General features: G+C 48.5%; 3 protein-coding genes across 3 annotated transcripts; 1 reads left to right on the forward strand and 2 right to left on the reverse strand.

The window, feature by feature from the left end:
- Nucleotides 1-255: 255 nt before the first annotated feature.
- Aspvir_008006 (ribose phosphate diphosphokinase subunit PRS1) lies at nt 256-1,935 on the forward strand (the record flags this gene model as incomplete). The annotated part of the gene is made up of 5 exons (XM_043271182.1): nt 256-514; nt 576-585; nt 637-757; nt 814-1,847; nt 1,905-1,935. The coding sequence occupies 5 exons, from the start codon at nt 256-258 to the stop codon at nt 1,933-1,935; spliced, it is 1,455 nt and encodes a 484-aa protein (XP_043127117.1).
- A 7,318-nt stretch (nt 1,936-9,253) lies between these two features.
- Nucleotides 9,254-10,542, reverse strand: Aspvir_008007 (uncharacterized protein; the record flags this gene model as incomplete). Its single annotated transcript, XM_043271183.1, has 5 exons — nt 9,254-9,427; nt 9,540-9,560; nt 9,642-10,154; nt 10,217-10,282; nt 10,336-10,542. 5 exons carry the CDS (start codon nt 10,540-10,542, stop codon nt 9,254-9,256), a joined length of 981 nt encoding a protein of 326 aa, XP_043127118.1.
- Nucleotides 10,543-15,787: 5,245 nt separating this feature from the next.
- On the reverse strand, nt 15,788-19,044 carry Aspvir_008008 (putative translation elongation factor eEF-3; the record flags this gene model as incomplete). Its single annotated transcript, XM_043271184.1, has 2 exons — nt 15,788-18,797; nt 18,857-19,044. 2 exons carry the CDS (start codon nt 19,042-19,044, stop codon nt 15,788-15,790), a joined length of 3,198 nt encoding a protein of 1,065 aa, XP_043127119.1.
- Between the last annotated feature and the right edge of the window lie 1,325 nt (nt 19,045-20,369).

The following is a 20,369-nucleotide window of genomic DNA, read 5'->3' on the forward strand; positions in this document are numbered from 1 at the left end:
AAGCTTCACGGAGATGTTATCTGTCGCGGGGAGACATTTGAAGTGCCGCTATCTATCATTGGCGGGGCCATTGTACGGGGGGCTAGAGACACCCAAGACGACCTGGCCTATTTTCACCTTTTCCCTTCTCCGCCAAACTTTTTTCCTCTTCCCTCGGCCATTTGAAATGCCCTCCACAACCCTTACCTCCTTTCTAGTCTTCGCTCCCTTCTCCCCATTGTCCATGCCTTCATTTCGCAGTACATAGTAGTCACAATGCGGGGAGTACAAATCTTCTCTGGGACATCCCACCCTGTCCTTGCTGAGACCATCTGCGAGCGTCTAGGCACACTCCCCGCTCGGGCAGTGCTCGGGAAATTTGCAAATGGCGAGACAAGAGTGGACATTGGAGTTTCCGTGCGGAACCAAGACATATACATTGTCCAGAGCGGCAGTCAGAAGATCAATGACAGTGTCATGGAGCTCCTGATCATGATCTCTGCTTGCAAGGGTGGTTCCGCAAAGTCGATTACAGGTGAGCTTTTCGCCAAATGATTTGAAAATCTTGCGCAATAGCTAACATGATTCTGCAATAGCGGTCATGCCGTATGCTGCCCGTCTAACGTGAGAATTACGCATTGTGCTGACATGGACGAGGTACTTTCCTTACTCCCGCCAGTCGAAAAAGAAGAGCCATCGGGGAGCCATCACCGCTCGGATGCTGGCGAACTTGCTTTCGGTCGCTGGAGTAGACCACGTCATTACTCTTGACTTGCATGTGAGTTTAACAGATTATTGGTATAACGGACGAATAGACGTCTGACTGAATGACAGGCGTCACAAATGCAAGGATTCTTCGGCAAGCCTGTGGATAACCTCTTTGCCGAGCCTTTCATCGCCCGTTGGATTCGGATGAACGTCCCTGGCTGGAAAGAGGCCGTCGTTGTTAGCAAAAACGCTGGAGGTACCAAGCGTGTAACATCGCTTGCGGACACCCTGAAGCTCAATTTTGGCATTGTCACAACCGACAGACGCCGTCCGAAGGTCACTACGTCCATGACCGATAGTACTGTTTTTTTCGACTCTATCAATGATAGCATTCCGAAAGAGCCGAAGCCTTTTGTCCTACACCTGCGCAAGAATTCCCACGGCGGTGAATCGAGCGAACACAACAACCCAGAGCCCGAGGAACTACTGCGTCCGGAGACACCACCCGCTGCTCGTCGCCCGTCAGAGTTGGAAGCAGCTCACGAGTACACAGACGTACGTGTGCGTGATGTGATCACTGGCCGACTTGTACAGGGCCATATTGTGGATGATGATTTCCCCTCGGGTGGTCCCACCTCGGTACCTGCCTCTGGCCATACAACCCCAGGACAGCCTTCCAGCCAGGATCAACCCGAGTCCGTGCCAGACGCGATGGTCAACTCGTTCATCTCGACGACGTCTTCTCTACCTGGAGATCATGCTCTTGGCGGGTCGTTCGATGCCGCTGAATCTTCGGATGAGGAAGAGAGCAACGGGCGAAGCGTCGAGCAAGAGAAGACCATCACCCTGGTTGGTGATGTTCGAGACAGGACTGTTTTCCTTGTCGATGATATGATCGACAAGAGTGGCTCGTGGATTGCTGCCGCGGAAACGGTGGTCAAACGAGGCGGGGCTAAACAGGTCTACTGCATTGCTACACATGGACTTTTTGGCGGCGATTCCCTCGAGCACATGGAAGCGTGTGACGCGATTAACTATATTGTCGTCACGAATACTTTCCCAATAACTCCCCAGATGATGAGAAAGACGAAGAAACTGGTTATTATCGACATTTCGAGTCTTCTTGCGGAGAGTATCCGACGCCACCATTACGGTGAAAGGTTTGTACTGCTGCGGTCTGATTCTTGACTGAGTCAATCTGCTAACGTCCAATTCAGTGTGTCAGCACTTTTCCACCTCAATGACTAATTAGCATGGCGAAGTCTATCCATGTGGTATGGCAGATTATTTCGCACACTATCAATGAATGAACGTACTACAATCCTGAAATGTTGGTAAGAATGATGCATCAACAGTAACGACAGCATTACGACTCTCTTCTTTTTTCTTGTACTGATGACACTGGTTTTTATACTCACGAGGAGGTCAGGGGTATTTGAGTGTATCTTCATTGTGATACATGTGCTGGACTTTTTCTCTCCCGATGTCAAGGGTGCTAGAGATACTGACTGGCGTGAGAACAAAGGCGCTCAGGTTTGACATCTGAATAGGCTAAGATTGAGCATTCTTTGCTCATCTATAGTGCAATATCATCCCCAATGTCGCATTGGCAAGACACGTGCATTCTTCGATTTCGGTGACATACGAATCCTGAAGCTAGCTTCACCGGACTCTGTCCATCCACACCAACGGTGCAGTCCACTTTGGGTACTGCAGGAGCATCTTGTCTTTACAAAGATTGTTCTTAACGGAGCGTTGGAAGAGCAAACAATTAGCCTTGTTAGTTCTCTGTCTTCTTCGCGTCATTTGGCATGGAGGGACGGATGCGCTGCAGGGCTATACCGAGGAATGAAGGCATCAACTTCTTAGTTCCCGTCAATTGACGCGGGCTCTGGTCCTTTGGACCGGTGGAGTTGATGCAAGAGAACATCTCGAACATTCTCATGTTATGTATCACAATGAGCTAGTAGTAAATATATGATGTGTGAATGGCTTGTTTGTAAGTCGAGGATTGTCTCGTGCTGCCCCTGAAATGGTTCTTCCGAATAATCCTTGTAAGGTCTGCAGCGCAAAAGAGGTAGCCGACTGGTCTTTTCATAAATATCCACTGCGACTACGCCGTATATTCTCGTCTCCATCCAAGTCACCCTCGTTTGATTGCAAGGAAACCCGCAGGACTAGCTGATACGTAGTTTGTAGTAGTCAGTTGCAGCGCGAGTCCGATGGATCTCGCAAATATTGACACGGAATCCCGCCTGATGTTTTTGTTTATGAACAAGGGTACGGAGTTACTATCAAGCGACATTTCTGGCGGTGTGCGCATACCCGTTCACTCGGCGCTTCGCTGCGGCGAGGCGCTTCTATTGACCCAATCCTCCAGAGAAGGTTCGATCTACCTCAGTTCATAAACGACATCACCTCACGGTCGCCATTGACATCAATGTGATGAGATGAGATGGGATATGTAATACGATTTGAGTACCCGACGGAGTAGTGAGTAAAAAATAGATACTCCGTAGCGCTGACCCGAATTCCAGGATAGATCTTGCTCTCGGGCCTCCCCCTGCATACTTCTGATAGATAGTCGGCGGGACTTACACCGTAGCATATCCCTTGGGTCACCGTAGGGGTCCAGGGATTTGCCGGTGCGGTGTGCTGCTATGTGGATACTGATTTCAAACCCAACCACTTGCTATCATAGGCATTATCGCGAAGAAGAACGAATTGACTATCTAGATCTACAATCTGAGCTGTGGTTGGAGAGGAGGATTGATATTCAACTGCAGCCTCAGCTCGTCGAGCTTGCGATCTTTTCCAAGGCGCCGGGACGCACAGTAATTAATGTCACAAAAGTACATTTCCAACTAGTACGTAGTGTGTTTAAAGTGGGGTCCCAAGTACGGATTTCCCTACGGAGCCATGGACTCATGGCCAGGGCGAGACGCACACTCTGTATGAAATGTGATATGTCGACTTGTCAAGACCGCGCTCAAAGTACCATGCGTCATCGGAGCCGGAAAGGACTTTTTAATTTCGAGTCTAGGGCTGGCAAAATGAGCAAGGGGTGAGACTGAGAAGTGAGAACTGAGCAGTCTCGGATCAGTTCGAGTTGGCTGGGACTTAGTACACCGGGGAAGCACATCCGGTAGATCACAAAGTTCTCCTGTGGATTTTTGGACTTTTCAGGGAATCCAGGCTTTTTGCTCTCCAGATCGTATTCAGGACACGGTGGACAATGACATGAATTGCTTGGTCTGCTATCGTATCTGAGGACCAATCAGTTGGTTAAGTATTTCATCATACCTCCTGCACATACCTGAGGTGAATACGTACTATGCTTGTCTTGAGCCTGGACGGTGTCATTAAGTCGACAATCAACAATCCAATAGCAACTATGAATTGATGATTGACAGGGAACTGGCATCAGCCATGTCTCCGGGATACCTGTCCTCTTACCTTAGCGCTCCTTGGGACCCAGCCCAGTCTCGACTCTCGAGTCAACACCTTAGCAGTTCAACATACAGGGTAGTCCGCGTGCCGTCAGTTCGAAAACTAAGGTAAACCTCCACCATGGAGCATTGGGTTTAGACCCACTGCAGGTGTCCCGAATTGGCGAGGAGTCCAGCGGGGAACCACTAAGAGGGCCCGAAACTTTTGTTCCCCTCGCTCTTTTTCAGTTTCCGGAAGTCGCCTGGGTTCAGTCCAGGACTAACCACTTACCTATTCGGTGTAAGTCTTGAGTTTGGTGGAAAGTCAGTGGACCGTTACGTGTTGCATACACCCTGGAAAGCCATAAATATGGGCGACCGTCTGGATTCTTTTTAAAGAGCAAACTAGCATGAATCAATTATTGGGTTATCGCAGTGTATATCATAGCAACTCAACTTGACCATTGATAAAACTATGGACAGCCTTGAGCTTGAGGGCTGAAGCTCAAGCACCATGGTCGAGAAGCCACTCCAGCCGCGAACCCGGTTGGCGGGACCGTGGATCCCCCTGCACAAGCACGCCACGATCAGCCAGCATCAGCCGAGATCTGCCAGAGTATTGGGATTACTTCTTCCAGGGTCATTTATCTCATGTACGGAGTAGTATAGTGTAAGTACGAAGTAGGGAAGTCTCTGGAATGATGATTTATGATAATTTGGAAGAGTACCTACAGTAGCACCTAGCATATGTAGGTAGGACGCGCCAAATTCATTGGCGGGTGGCATGAATAGTATGCGTGTTTGTTTTCCGGCCATCTCTCAATTCCCCTACTTTAAGTGGATCAGATGGATAACTACTGTACGCAGCAGTACCATGTCAACTAGGGTAGTATGCTACTAAGGTACTTGAGTGGTCCGTTGGTTGAGATTAATCATCAGGCACTTACTACTAGTCGTAACTTCGAAAAAACAAAAACTGAGCTCCGGCCTAGCTAGGTCCTGGTAAAGCTTCAAAAAGCGAACAATTGCATAGGCTCACAAGGCATTATGATGGAATTGGTGAAACACTTTCCATAAACCTTGTCCTTGTCCTTGTTTTGATCTTCGTTATTGTCCTACAGTGACTGGGATTTGGTTTCACAATAGTGTTCATGATCAAGTTTGTTTAATCCATTTGAGATTTCTATTGTCAAAAAAATCCAGTTCATCCATTTGATGGTGCGCCACACTAGAGAAGTATGAAAATAATGGAATCATTTGTGATGTTATGACATTACCCGTGCATACCATATGATGATATATCTGCCATCAGAGAATTATAGGCTGGAATTTGTCAACATCCAGAATGCCAGGCCCTTGGATCTGGGGTTGGTCCTCATGATCCTGGTTGACGTGTAAGGATTGATCCTCATAATCCTGGTTGACGTCTAAGGATTGATCTTCATGATCCTGGTTAACGTCTAGATGACCGCACAGTTGCAGAAAAAGAAAAGAGATATCAGATGCACATTTCCTCCAAACAATAGATAATATGTAACAATGATGAGTATTTATTATTCTAGACCGTAACCTCTCTACTGCGTGGAAAACGTAACTGCACTTCTGATTGCTAGATCGTGAGATCGTCCATGCCAAATCTCCTGCACCATTTGGCTGGGAAAGTGGGAAGGGCTGTGCTTTTTCCACCTCCAATCAAAACACGGCGATCTCCCAATTGGCTCAGGGACAATCTTCTTGGATGTCTAGTACAGTGCACGGAATAAAAACATATCAAATCAGAAAGAAATGTCTATCTAGTAGTTCCTAGTCACTGCTACGAGTACTCCTATTAGTCCTCGATACCTTAATATCTCTGTGGAGCGACCCGTCTATCTTGGTCTATTGAATTGTCCCCAATAATGCTGAAAAAAATACCTTAGAACAAACCATTAATTCTGCTCAGTATCCAATAATTTGTTAAACATCTTATTGTTAAAGTTAAGATTGCGACTATTGACGTTGTTCCCATCTCCCTAGCACTGCTGCTACGGTCCATGGCCCACTGTCCGACTATACATCACTTTTCCATGGATCTTCGAACCTCTTCTTTCCGTCCGCTCCCTGTCGTTCCTGTTTCTCTTCTGTTTCTTCTGCTTCAGATCTCATCTCTGTCTCATGTTGTGTCGCCCATCGTGCATTTCGAGCAGTACTTTTTGTCCTCTTCCCTTTATTCGTCTGGGATTCTGAGGCTCCATTCCACCATTGTCCATTCCTCTTCCTCAAAGAATCCAGGATCTTCTCTCCACAGACGTAATTGTCAGTTCCGCAATTGTCGGCTGCATGCATTGTGTGAAAGAACATCATTTTCTTCGAAAAGCAACTTCCCTACAGCCACAGTCAAGCCATCTGCCGGTGTCAGGCCTGGACCCTGTAGTTAGAACGTTGTACAATCGTATCCTTCCAATCTCCCGAGGAAAGACAAACAAGATGCCTTTTTGAGTGATGTGTTCATCGGATCATCGCTAGCATACGCTTCTACGATCTGGTTGAGATTGAAACGTCGCCTATATATACTATGGAGTGGCCGTCTACAGCTTCAACCGAACTCTTCATAACACGCGACACTCAAATCCTTATTCCGTCTCTTTTACCAATCCAAAACATAACTTGATCCTTACACACCGACACATCTTTTGTCTTGGCTCCTGCAGATTCCATCCCTACCATCTTGTCCGGACCCTGGAGCATTGTTGCATACGCCCTTGCCTTATCTCGACTCCAGAGCCCGGGTATTGTTTCCCAACCATTCGGATAAAGAAGGAGCCATCGCCCTTACAACCTTAGGTTGTCTCTCGAGACCCAGAGATCTGGTTCGACCCGATAAGATTTTCTTATTTGACAGTTCCGTGGTAAACTCAATAAGTACGTGGCGGAGGCAAGCACGACTACCATTCCTCTGCTCGCATACTAACCTCTGACAGTCGCCAACATGGCCAACCAGTGCTCGGGACATGTTTTTGCCATTGTGCAAGCTACCAACGGCAATATCCTCACCTGGCGCTGCTCAGATTGCAACTCCGGTCCGTTTGTGGCTATCTGGCGTTGCAAGATATGTGGTCACTGCCGCTGCAACGCATGCCATAACGCCAAAGCCTAGGTACTAGGTATATCTACGGCGTCGTACTGCACCGGTAGGCTCTCATTCAAACAAGCCAGTGTCTGTGGAATTTGCTGATAGGATCCTTAGGCCACCCTCGCGGCACCTCAAGCAGTCAACTCGCACGAGACTCAGTTGCTTACCCGTCCAAGACCACAATTCTCAAAGCTCTCAGTCTATCAGTTGACTATTCTTCGCGGATGTTTGCTTCTTATCCGATTGGCTCGCAATTGTGATACTCACCCTGCGCGAGGCTCTTCTGACCGGTCCTACTCGATATCATGAAAGCACACAATTACGATCGAACTCCTCAGCTCTTTACTTAACGTCTGCAAAGTTACGACCTGATCCTGCTGTTTCATGAACTGTTCTTTCAGCACTGCATCCGTACTCGGTGTCAGGTTCAGCGACAAAAGCTTCGGTCTTTGTCTTTTTACTTTTGATTCCTGTTGATGGGCGGTTCTTTGCATGGCATACAGGTGGCTGTCATCGACTTTTTGACTTTCTTCTCCTTCCAGTTTGTTTTCGTGGCCAGACTGCTCGTACTTGTTTTATTTCCCTGGTAATGTTAAATAGAGAACATACATAGACTCAGGCAACTGACGCGGCAACGCAACTCATTACACTCATTTCCAAATGACTACTATCATACACCTTAATCCAACAAATCATCATCGTAGGTCCCTTGGGACCAGGTCTCGTGCCCGTTAACTTAGTTTGATGTGGTAGTCTGTACCACGCGAAATGCATCGTGTACAACGCAGCCAAGCTTCAACAAAGACAAGGGTCCAAGGCATGATCGCCGTTGGTTGGATTCTAAATCCATACAGCCCTTGTGCTATCCGTTGAGTCATTGCTTCTTCAGAGGTTGCGTACCCTGCTGTGTGCATGCTGGAATTAACCGGTGGAATGTACAGAGTGCACGACGGCCAATTGCTCTCATTTTTATCTCTGTAATGGAAGATAGTCACGAGTTGGTTGATTACACACGGAAGATTTTCTGAAAAGTATGTTCTCAACATAGATATTAATAATTGTTGTATGTGTGAGAGTTTCCAGATGGATACGCGAAAGGAGTCGAAGTATATGTTTATACGCCGGTTCCGAGATCAAAGATAGCCTGAATTGATGTGAGGCTTTCTTGAGGTGATACCTAGTTTTGTTGTTGCTGCTGCTCTCTGTTGCTAGTGTTGCTGTCTGCTGCTTTTGCTCCTGAGCGAAAGGGTAAAGAAGGCAGAGAGATATGAGCTTTGAAGCCCCCAGATCCTGGATCTCCAATGTGAATCGTTCATTGTTTGCAACGCACGACTCAAGCTTCATCCAGGGAACGAGACGAGTTTATTTCATAATTGAGGAATCCGAAGAGTTAGCTCATGGACTGTTTCTTTGGCATAGCAGTCTGAGTCCACTCGTCCTTTCTTGATGTTCCTGCTGAGATGGCAGCTTTCCACATTTCGAGGTTCTCTTCGAGCGATGTAGAGTGAAGTCTAGATGTCAGTCCGTACATTGTTCATCAGCAATATCCACTCTGTCCCCATCCCTGCCTATATATCTATTCACCTTCCCCGTCACGTCACTTATATCGGCCTTCATCTGTCTGAAAGCTGCATCCACATCCGCCTCCACTTGGAGGCCGCGGATCTCCTCCTCTAGCTGGCTGATCTGGTCCTGTAGCTCCCTCTTTTGCTGAAGGTGCTGGCTTTTCACTGCCTTCCGCTCTTCGAGCTCTTGTAGCAGCTCCTGCTTTCAGAGGGCCTAGCCCTTAGTTAAGGTATCCCCCTAGCCAAGGCCCCTAACTTCATCGTCAGAGACAACCCAGTGATCGGCGCGGAGCTAATAATAACCTTATAGTTAGTACTATCTTAAGATATATAGTGCATATAGTATAGGGTACATAGTATGTATCTATACATATATGTACGCATTGATACTTAAAAGGGAACTTACCCCTTCTAACAGCCTATTCAACTTCCGAACAGTTTCCGCGATGTCTCTCTTCGACTTATGGAAAGCCATGGATCTTCGCCTCCAGCTCTCTTTTTCTTTCCAGATGCTGGTCCTTTATCACTTTCAGTTCCTCAAGGTCCTGCAGCAACTCCGTCTTCCAGAGGGCCTGGCCAAGCGCCTCATCCTCTCCAGCGGGCTGATCTGAAACTACCCAATGTTGGGATCGGAGCTAATAATAACCTTATAGTTAGTACTATCTTGACATATGATGCCTGTAGTATACAGTACAAAGTATATATCTACACATGTATGTATGCATTGATATTCAAAAGGGAACTTACCTCTTGTAGGTACTCCTTCCTCTATTCTTACTTCATCTTCTCCAGGCGAGGCCTCTATAAGTCAGTTAGTCATGTATCTACCAAGAATGCTAGTATTATTACATTGGTCTCCGTCTGGCGCATCTTCGTTTCTTCCTGGAGCCACTGGGCCCTTGTGGGTTTCAGTCGCAGCTTTACGGCATCATCAGCGTCCTGCCAGGCCTTGTGCGCCTCATCAAAGGCCTTCTGCGCAGACTCTAGTGCCTCCTTTACTGCCTTGCGCTTCTGGTTGGCCTCATCCCGCTCCTGCTTCGCGGCTTCCCACTCGCCATCCAGCTGTTCGACACGGAGCTTCTGCGCGCGTGTTAAATTTGACCGCAGCTTTTCAGCAGACACTGCCTTTACCCGCTTTTCCGCCTCGACCCATGCCCTCTCCGCCTCCTCCCACGCTGCTTTGGCCTCTTTGCGCCTCTGGTGCGCCGCCTCCCGCTCCTGCTTTGCTGCGGCCCACTTACCATCCAGCTCTTCAACACGGAGCTTCTGCGCGCGTGTTAAATTTGACCGCAGCTTTGGCACCCCCAGCCCTCTCTGGAACCTCTCTGGCAATGCTGAGACATCATGGCCCATCTCCTCAATCTAGTAGATAATATCAATTAGTTACTGATATATACATGTGTGTATAGACAATATAGACTTACCACGCGAGTGATCCTGGCGCGCTCATCGCGCCGGATCTCCTCTTCATGTTTCTGCTTCTTGGTAGGCTACAACTAAGATCAGTCGCATATCCTCGGTAAGGCAGTATATCAAGATATACCCACAGCAACATCTTTGCTTTAGGGAGGGTTCGTCCGAATCTTAAGGCGGCGTCGCGTAAGCCGACAAACAAGGTCGTTGCTATGGCCTCTTTCTTCTCTTCGGCGTCCATCTGCATACCGGCCCACATATACCGGCATTGGTCAATGTAAAGATCGACGTCTTCACCTGGTCTCCCAGAGAAGATTGGTTGATTGGACATGGTCATGATTGAACGACGCTGCCTAGTCACAATCGGTAAGGTGTTCTCTTGGGATGTCTTCTGGTTTCCCTTGACTGAAGGTTGACGATGTAGATGAACGAAGGGCGGTAGTATTCTGAAGCCACTCCAGTATGGCTGCAGAGCTTCGAGGGGGGCGGCCACTGACACTGGTGATGCTGCTTTTGCAGCAGCGTCTAGTGGCTCATGCTGTTAGCAAGTTATCGACCTAACTTGCATGCCTTGGGTCTCTTCTCACATACTTTGTCTACTTCCTCAAAATCATCTTTGCAGCAACTAATGCTGCATTGGCCTCCTCTTTCAGGTGAATGGACTGGTCACATCCTGAGTTGCATCGGCCATGTATATCCATAGCTGGCTCACTCCTCTTTGTTGTGGGAATCAGAGGCGTGTTGCGTGATTTAGTCGCCTCCATGAGCTGCTCTTTTACATCCGACAGGTTCTGCTTTGACGAACTCTGCTGTGTCAAAAGGCATTCCATCAGGCGTTCTCTCACATCTTAGCAGCTGTACGGCTGCCTGCTCGAGCATCCGCTTCTCTGAAGTCTTGTGGTACATCGATGGAGGACTTCAGTGTGATTTCAAGATCACGCATAGCATGAAGAGGTTGGCAAATACAGACGGATTTGTAAATATACCGTCCCATCCATTCGCAGCCCCTCCCCTCCTGGGCCTCAAAACCTCTAAGGACCATGCGTCCTTCTCAATCAGAGTCGGACTTGCATGGAACTCCGCGGGGTTTCAATTCGGCAAAAAAGTCAACTGATACACCCTCCAGCACTCGCTGGGCCGGTGTGAGTTCGCCCCGCAGCTTGGGGACCTCCAGCCATGCCTGGATTTCCTCCGGCACGAGGATACCTCTCTCGGCCATCTAGATAATATTAGCCACGGACATTTCCATTATCGTATTATAAACTTACCTCACTCAAAAGGTCTTGGCGCTCCCTTCGCCTGATGGCATCTTCTCTGCGTCTTTTCTTGCTCGGCTAGAATCAACAGTCGGCCCATGTGCTTTGTAAGGCAGGAGGCGGCTGTTGTTGCTGCTATTGGTACTACTTCTAGTATCTCGTATTGTTAGCAAGTCAATCGACCAAAATTGCATACGTGATGAAACCCGAAGATCCATGGTACCATCGGGAGAGTGGACAGGAAACTCACCTATTTGACCATACAGGTCGGTCAAGAAAGTATAAGTCATCGCGAGAGTCCCGCAGATGAACCTGCAAATCGACTCTAATCGAGTGAGGGCCCTCTGGCTCCAGGGATATAAAGAAAGGAAGATGGAGAGCGGAGAATCATGGGAGAGACAATGGTATTTATCTCTATCTGCCTCAGTTCGATCTGCCGTTGAATGACTGGTTTAAGATCCTTACAGTGAATGAAGATTGTTGAAATTCACTATCCTCAAGTGCTACATATCATTGACCACAGTGAGCATTGATGAGGTTAGTGAATGTGATACCTAGTTAGTGAATATAGTTCAATAGATCTGAGATATGGGAGGAGGTGTAAGGCAAGACATACTGACAACCAAGCCATGAGTCAGTCATCTAGACTAAATTAGTAAGGAAGTAGCTGGACACCTAAGGTGTGTTCCATCTTACCTATCCCAAGTCAGAAACATTAAAGTCTAGATAGGTGATGCTTTAGGGGCTAGAAAGTCACTGTATCTATAGAATGCCCTGAGGCCGGAAGCAAAAAAGCACAAAGTGGGCCCATCAGCCTTGTCCTATGGTCGTACAAGAGGGCGTTCGGCAAGCTGTGGCATGAAGTCATTTAAGGGACACAGAGAAATCCTCCTGTCTCTTGTGAGTAATGTTTCTACCTTCTTCTTCTTAATCCAGGCATTGAATCCAGTAACACGCATAGGTCTCAAGTTCTGCATATCCAGTATACTTCTTCCTGTATTGAGGCGGCATAACCTCGCTTTCATGAGTCTGCAGGCMCTTCTAACGACCTTTCAGCAACAGAGAGCCTGCCTAATGGGCAGAAGCGGTCGATTTGTGCGAATAATAGGCAGGCGTCTAACAGAATGCCTAGACTGTCAAAGCTAGCAAGTTATTGTTCGAGAAGGTACAATGTTGATTTCGCCGAAGCCAAAAAACTTTTGAGGTTGACGCCTGGAAGCCTTCTGAAAACGATATCAAAGAAAATATCAACCCATAGCCTATAAGATTATAAGCCGGTATACATCACTAAAAAGAAATGTTATGAGAAAGTAATGAGCAGGCTCTGCCACAATGAACACCAGTACTGTGTTCACACAAGGATATGGTGCGAAGGATTGCACACACCTAGGAATGAAGACTAGGAGGTCGTTGGACTTCTCCTCGACGAGCAAAGCGCCAACATGGACAAAAACATGATAGTGCATTTGATTCCAGTACTTGGCTCATTCATTCATCATCTACTTGTAGTAAACATAGCTACTCTTCATTCCGCTCAGAACATTGACCAGCCCCGTGCCAATGGTTTGATCCTTAAAGATGCGTATTGACGAAGTTCTGCCTCCTTTACGGGACACGTCGTTGTCCCTCACTCTCTAGGCAGCTTATTTAACTTGCGAACGACTTCCGAAATGTTGACCTTAGCCTCTCTGAACGCGGCGTCCGCCGCTTCCAACTCCTCTTGCAAGCCCGAGATCACGTGCTCGAGCTCTCGTTTTCTTTCCAGGTGCTGGTCCTTTATCGCTTTCAGTTCCTCAAGTTCCTGCAGCAACTCCGTCTTCGGAGGGCCTGGCCAGGGGTAAGCCACTGGCCAAGTGTCAGAGTAATAGAACAGGCTACTCCGTACATACTCTGTATCAAGGTTTATGTGGGCAGCAGACTAAAACAGTTTAGTCTAGCAGGTGACTAAAATTTCGTTCTCATTGTATATAGCATAATGAGCAGATGTCCGTTGACGACACTTGAACCCTGGGGGAAAGGGTGCCGCCAACAAGGGCACAGCTAGGAATTCGGGATCAGAATTTCGAGTTGTTTACACGGGACGTGCATGGAGCCCTTCCAATCTGGGTGATCCTGCAGCAGTTGGACGCTCAAGTTGGTACTGTATGGGACCATACAGTAGCCGGACGATGTGGTTACCGAGACCACATGCTCACACCTTCACGTGGTGTCCGGTATTAATCGCCAAAAGAGGTGAGACCAAGATGAGCAACCAAAAAGTGATGACTACTATGAGCAGGATCAGTCACTTGTATCACAATTCAGATTCATTTCTAGTCTGCGGGTGTGTAGGGACATGATTATTCGATAACTCGCTCGACAGAGGGGAAGAGGCTTATGGATATTATCAAAGAGATGACAGGACACGAAAAACTGGAATCAGCCAGTTATAAGGACACCGGAACTTGACTGAACCGGAAAGTGCCCAAGAAAATCTCGTTCAAGGAAAGATCCTCCACGCTGACGCATCTCTAGAACCTTTCACCTGTTATTATGTGCTGACAGACGGTGTCGTACGCGACACGGCAAGCGCGATCGAAGGATGAGGGATGGATGTCGTTGACGGAAGGTTGAAATTAACTATGCTGGTTAGTCTGGTGGTAACCAGCGGTAAGTGGGAACCAGGGAGGCAAACAAACACGCTTATTTGTTGACTGTTGTGATAGGAAAGGATTTGCTTCGCGGGAGACTTGGCTGTCCTGTCGATTTGTCGAATTCTCCATTCATAACCTTACCCGAGGATGCAAACACGAGAAAGAATTCGATCACGACGACGAGACCTAACGGGCTTGGATTCAACAACTGTCAGGTGGAAGAGTTGAGAGGATCTGGATCAATATTGAACATGAGGGAGCGCTGGATTGCTTCGCGTTGTGCTGGTTGAAAAGAATTTGTCAGTGGTCAGGTCGCCGCGAGGACCGGTGACGGTTTAACTACAAGTATGGAAGGTCAACAGACATGCTATTAATGTAATAGTAGTCCTCCACGTCACTAGTCTGCCTGGTTTGAACCATATAGTCATGTGGCCTTGGCTAACAGATGACCACAATTTAACTTTTGTGAATAGCATCATGATTTCATCTCTATCCCTTCTTCCTATGTTATACAGCTACATTCTGTCCAATGGTTTATAATGCACTTTACAGCACTGTCAAGGCAAATTGTTCAATCAGAAAGCATATTATTCGCATGTGTTTCTCTTGAAAATGATTGAGATTTCAGAGTTAAATGATATGCTTCACAAGGTATGATTACTCCACTAGTCTAAGCCACTATTCCTTGTCTCTTCAACATTATTATATGCTCGGTCCTAATTATATATATGCTCACATTACAGATTCTACTGGATTTCTACTAGTGAGAGTCTGACAGCAACCTGCCAGTTGATAACATTACAATTGAGCCCAAAGTCTAACTACAACTGTACGTCTTCTTCATCCCATCCTTAACTTATTGACATTCAATGATTTGCTGACGATGATATCGGCCTAATGACATTATTAACTTGGTTATAAGCACTGGATTGGTGCAGACATTTAGACTCTATATTCCCAGGAGAGTTATTAGTTCATATAATCTTTGGAGCTACCCCAACTATACTGCTTTGTTAAATTAAGCCACAGAGAAAATCAATAAATGTCGACAGCAGGGCATCAGGAAGGCTCTGGCCGGCATCGACGCTGTATTGACATTGCTCATCCCATCGCCAAAACTGCTACCTTTTCCTAGTCCACTCGGATTTCTGGGCGATTATCACAGTGGACAACAAGCTCCATTATCTAATCTTTTCCCGCTATTCAGAGAGTCAGGGGGGTGAAATTGACATCTTTGCGTCCAATTCCTCTACCTCAAAACCCGGGTTGACACATGAAGTGTAAGCGATCAGATATAGCCAGGAGGCCGACAACAGCGAGATGAGAAGGAAGATCCCCGACGGTGATGGCAATGCGGGGGGATATGAGCAGCGGAAGCGACAGTTGGAAGTGCCCCCGCAAAAGGCTCTTGGAGGATGGTAGGACTGGCTTGCTGAGGGATATTGTGTCGTCTGTCCAAACCGATACTTAAAAATATATTTCTTTTTACTGCTTGGATACACCTTATTGCTTCTTAGAGTGGTAAATATTGGGGAGACAATGTGAAAGAGCAGACTAAAATGGTTTAGCCTGTCAGGTGACCGGTAATATACTACTGCGGAGTTGTATAGCTTCATTTTAGTCAAATGAACTGTGGATCAAATTCATACTATCATAACATCTATAAGCAACTAGAGAAACCGGCGAAACCATTTTAAATATCATCCTCGTCAGAGAAAACCTCTTCGCCTCTTTTTTTTCTAGCGAGGCGCTCTTTACGCTTCTTTCGAAGCTCTGATGCAGTAAGCTTCTTCTTCTTCTCAACGACACTTTTGTTGCCGAACGCATCAGTGATGCTTTCGTCTCCCTCCTTCTCAGTCAGACGAGGACCGGATCCTTGACCCTGAACCCAGTTGTGGCCCGAAGGAGTCATCTTGCCGTCCATGACAGCCCAGACTTCCTCGGTCAGGTTCTCAGTAAACTCACGGGAGTGGGTAATGATAACGACACCACCCTCGAAAGACTTGAGAGCCTTGGACAGGGCACCCAGAGAGTCACGGTCGAGGTAGTTGGTGGGCTCGTCGAGGACGATGACGTGAGGGCGCTGCCACGAGCAAGCGGCGAGAACGACCTTGACACGCTGACCACCGGAGAGACCGCGCATACGGGAGTGAGAAACGAGTTCGGCATCGAGACCAAAGTTGGCGCAGTGGGCCTCAACCTCCTTGCGGACCAGGGGACGGAACTGACCGCTGGCGAGGGCCTCCTTCTGGTCAACCTCGGCAACCATCTTGGCGTGGGACTGGATAATCTCGCTACGAGGAATCCAGGCGTTGTCATTGCTCATCATGGGAGTCCACTTCTCGCTCTTCATGCCGATGTTCTCACCAAGAGCGAACGAGCATTCGTACTCGTAGCTGTTCTTGAACTTACGGCGAGCGTGGATACCGATGACACGACGGAAGGTACCTTCGATCTTGTAGATCTTGTCCATGGCCTTCTCATCATCCTCGGTGACGATCTTGTTGGCGCGGTCCATGGTCTCACGGTCCTCACCGGTCTGGAAACGCCACTGGATGTACTCGGAGGGAGTCTTGTCGAGGTGGTGATCGATGTGAGCGAAAGCATGCTGCTTGATGTAGGCGATACGGATGTTCTCGTGCTGGTAGACATCACCGCCGGTGGGGATGAGCTCACCAGTCAGGACGTTGACGAGGGTGGATTTACCAGCACCGTTGGGACCGATGACGGCAATACGAGAGCCCAGAGAGACTTGGAAGGAGATGTCGGTGAGCTGGGGCTTGGGAGTTCCGGGGTACTGGAAGGACATGTTGCTGACACGGATGATGGCCTTGGCCTTGGTCTTGACACCCTCGAGGAAACCAGGCTCGGGGAACTTGAACTCCATGTCGGAGGCGCTGAGCTCGTAGTAGGAACGAGCGCTGGGAACCTTCTTGACGAACTCGCTCAGGTTACCGCGGTAACGCTTGAGCTTGAAGCGCTCGTAGTGGACGACGTGCTGGATAACATTGTCCAAGAACTTGCTGTCGTGGGAGACGATGATGGAAGTGCAAGGAGAGGTGCAAAGGTAGTTCTCCAACCAGGCAACGTTCTTGACGTCCAAGTGGTTGGTAGGCTCGTCAAGGAGCAGAATGTCGGGGTTCTCGAACACGGCACGGGCCAGAGCCAGCTTCATCTTCCAACCACCAGACAAAGAGGTGATGGGGCCTTCAAACTGCTCACGCAGGAAACCGAACTCCTCTAGCTTGGCTTCGACGTCGGACTGGGCGATGTCGATACCGACCTCACGGAGCTTCTTCATGGTCCAGCCAATGACGGTCTGCTCAGTATCGGCGGCATCCAAGTCGTGCTCAACGTAGACAGTCTTGACCTCGTCCTTCTTGGGGAAACCTTCAAGCTGCTCGTTGTTGATGGCACGCATCAGAGTAGTCTTACCGGTACCGTTAGGTCCGAGAAGACCGTAACGCTGACCACGCTTCAGGCGGAGAGAGGTCTGGTTCAGCAGGATCTTGGCACCATAGGCGAGAGAGAAGGTGCAGTTGCAGAGATCTTCACCCTCCTCCTCGTCGGACAGAACGGCATCAGCCTCGGCAGCGCCAGGAGAAGCACGCTTGCGCAGAGTCTCGGCAATGGTCTTGGCTTCTTCCTCACCAACAATGGCGGTGATGTAAGGAAGAGCGTTCTGGGTCCAGCTGGTGACCTCGGCGTCCTTCTCGTCAACGAGCTGACCAGCAATGGCACCGACGTAGTTGATGACGGCCTCAGACTTCTCGATCTGGGCCTTGTACTTGGGGGAGAGAATATCCTTCAGGATACCAGCAACGGTCTCAACGTCACCGGCATTTGAGATCTCGGGGATCTTGCCATCCTTGACATCACCAACACGGACGAGGGTGTCCAAGGCCTGCTTGGTCTTCTCACGGGCCTCAGGGTCGGCAAGAGTATCAAAGTTCTTCTCGAGACGGGGCATCAACTTGGGCAAGAAGGGAGCGACAATCTGGGGGTCCTCCACGAGCTTACACATGTTGTCGACAATGACGGCGGCCTTACGCTTGATGGCAGTCTCGCGCTCAACAAGACCACGGTCAAGCAGAGGGACCATAATGGCGAGGGTAGGGCCAGTGACATCGGAAACGAAAGTGGTGGCACCGAGCAAGTGAACAGTCTCGGGAACGTTCTCGGGCTTGGCGATACACTTGATGAGCTCGGGAATGAAGCGCTCAATATCCTTGTTGACGATCAAACCGCAAACCTTCTCCATGGTGGAGTAGGCAGCCTTCTTGATATCGGCCTTGGTGTCCCACATGGCCTCGGAGACAGCGGGGATCAGTTCAGGCACACGGAAGGAGAGCTGAGCAGGAGCGGACTCGACGAGGCAGTTGAGGCAGTCGAGAGCGCACATCTTCTCCTGCCACTTCTGGGCGTTCTGGAGGGAGTTCAGAATGACCGGCACTACAGCCTTGACAGCGTTGGCGTTGATACCCTGAACGATGGCGAGGGCGGCAGCCTGAGCAGCCTTCTGAACGGCAGCCATCTTGTCACCGGCAGCGGCGAGGACGGGGCCGAGAAGAGAGACGAGGTGGGGCTCAACACCGGGAGCGATGGTCTGGTGGGAGGCGATAGCGCGGATGGCCTCGCAAGCACGCTCACGGGCAGTAGCATCCTTCTTGTTGTTGAGCTGCTTCCGGAATGCATCGACAGCCCTGGGTGAAGCGAACGTTAGTACATGCAGTTACTTTCGAAACCATGCGGTCAAACTTACTTGAGAGGCAGAGTCTGTTCAGGGATAGGACCGCTGAAGTAGGTGGCGAGGTTGCCAGTGGCAGCGTGAACCTCGTCAGCGCTTGTCGAGATGGTGAGGTTCTTGATCAAGTCCTCGAGAACGGCGACAGCCTGGGCAGTCTCCTTGCCAGAGACGGCAGGAACAGAAGAAACATCAACAGCAGGCATCTTGGACGAAATCGTGAAGACGAAAAAGGTTGAAAAGAATTAAAGTAAGAACGGGCGAAAGCGTTCTATTAGGGTATCTCAATCAAGAGGTGGCGGCCCCGAAAACTGCGTCTGTGTAAAGGACGACGCAAGAGACGCTCTAGATAAAATCTATGCTTTTGTCTATGCAGAAGACAAAAAGGAAAATGAAAAGTAAAGAGAGGACTAGACCTCTTTTCAGAAGAAGAAAGGATGAGGAGGGAGACAGAGTGAGAAGGAAGAGGGGAATAGGAGGATGGGGAGGGATGATATTTATCGGTTTGTGGCCTCTTTTTTGCCGCCCAACCTTCCAGCGCAGCGAAAAAAAAAAAAAAAAAAATTGGAAAGATAAAAATTTTTCATCGTTGTCCCGCGCTAAGACCGCATTTGCACTAGTCGCTATGGCTGTCGAAGCAACCAACCCGATAGGGTCTGTGTCTGCTACGGGCTAATCTAGCTGCTGCTGATTGGCCAGCAACCCACCATGATGGCGACAGGGAGAGGAACCCAGTTGATGGAATGATTTTTAACTGGAACCTTTTCCTTTTTTCTTTTTTGGCTCACTCATCAAGTTTGGATCGGACAAACCGAATACAGGTTTACAGCTTTTTATTCGACGCGATGGAAAAACTTCGCTCAAGTTCTATTAGCATTGGAGACTTTTGTGATCTTTCAGTAGTGTGATAATGGGAAATCGATAAGATTAGTGGACTGAAAGTTGGCCTTAGGAGGCAACTTCAATAATGAATGGATCGAATAATTATGAAATATGGAGGTACTTCCAGCCAATCATAGTTTGAAGATTGAGCAACAGCCCCTTTCTTTTCTAATGAATGATTATTACAAGGCTGATGGAATCTATGTACAACACTCGCACAAACCCCGGACAGAAATTAAATATAGCACAGGTACCATTCTTTAATTGACAACGAGGTGAGCAGGCTTAAGGAGGCTTGAAGATGAGGATGGACAGCAATGAGCATTGCATACACAGAAAAACCGGCTGTTGCGCATCCCTTGATCAGCATTTGTGCTGTTGGGCTAGAAGTCAAGTCCCTGACAGGTGTGAATCCGGGGATGCAACAGTAAATCATCTACTTGGATAGTCTGTGTCCACTGCAGTTGACTAGTCTCCGTGAAAGTGTTGGGGCTGCAGAAGCTGCTGGGGCTATTTCTGTCGCCACAAACATTCTCTACTGTACCTCGACTTGGTGGCGCAGCGTATTCTTACTTAGCCTTTGGGCTCGGTCTTTGTACCAAAAACATGTGGAAGTCTGGGAGTGACGACGACAAACAAAGATTATTTT

Source organism: Aspergillus viridinutans (assembly GCF_018404265.1).
Source record: "Aspergillus viridinutans IFM 47045 DNA, scaffold_6, whole genome shotgun sequence".
In the NCBI taxonomy this organism is placed as follows: domain Eukaryota; kingdom Fungi; phylum Ascomycota; class Eurotiomycetes; order Eurotiales; family Aspergillaceae; genus Aspergillus; species Aspergillus viridinutans.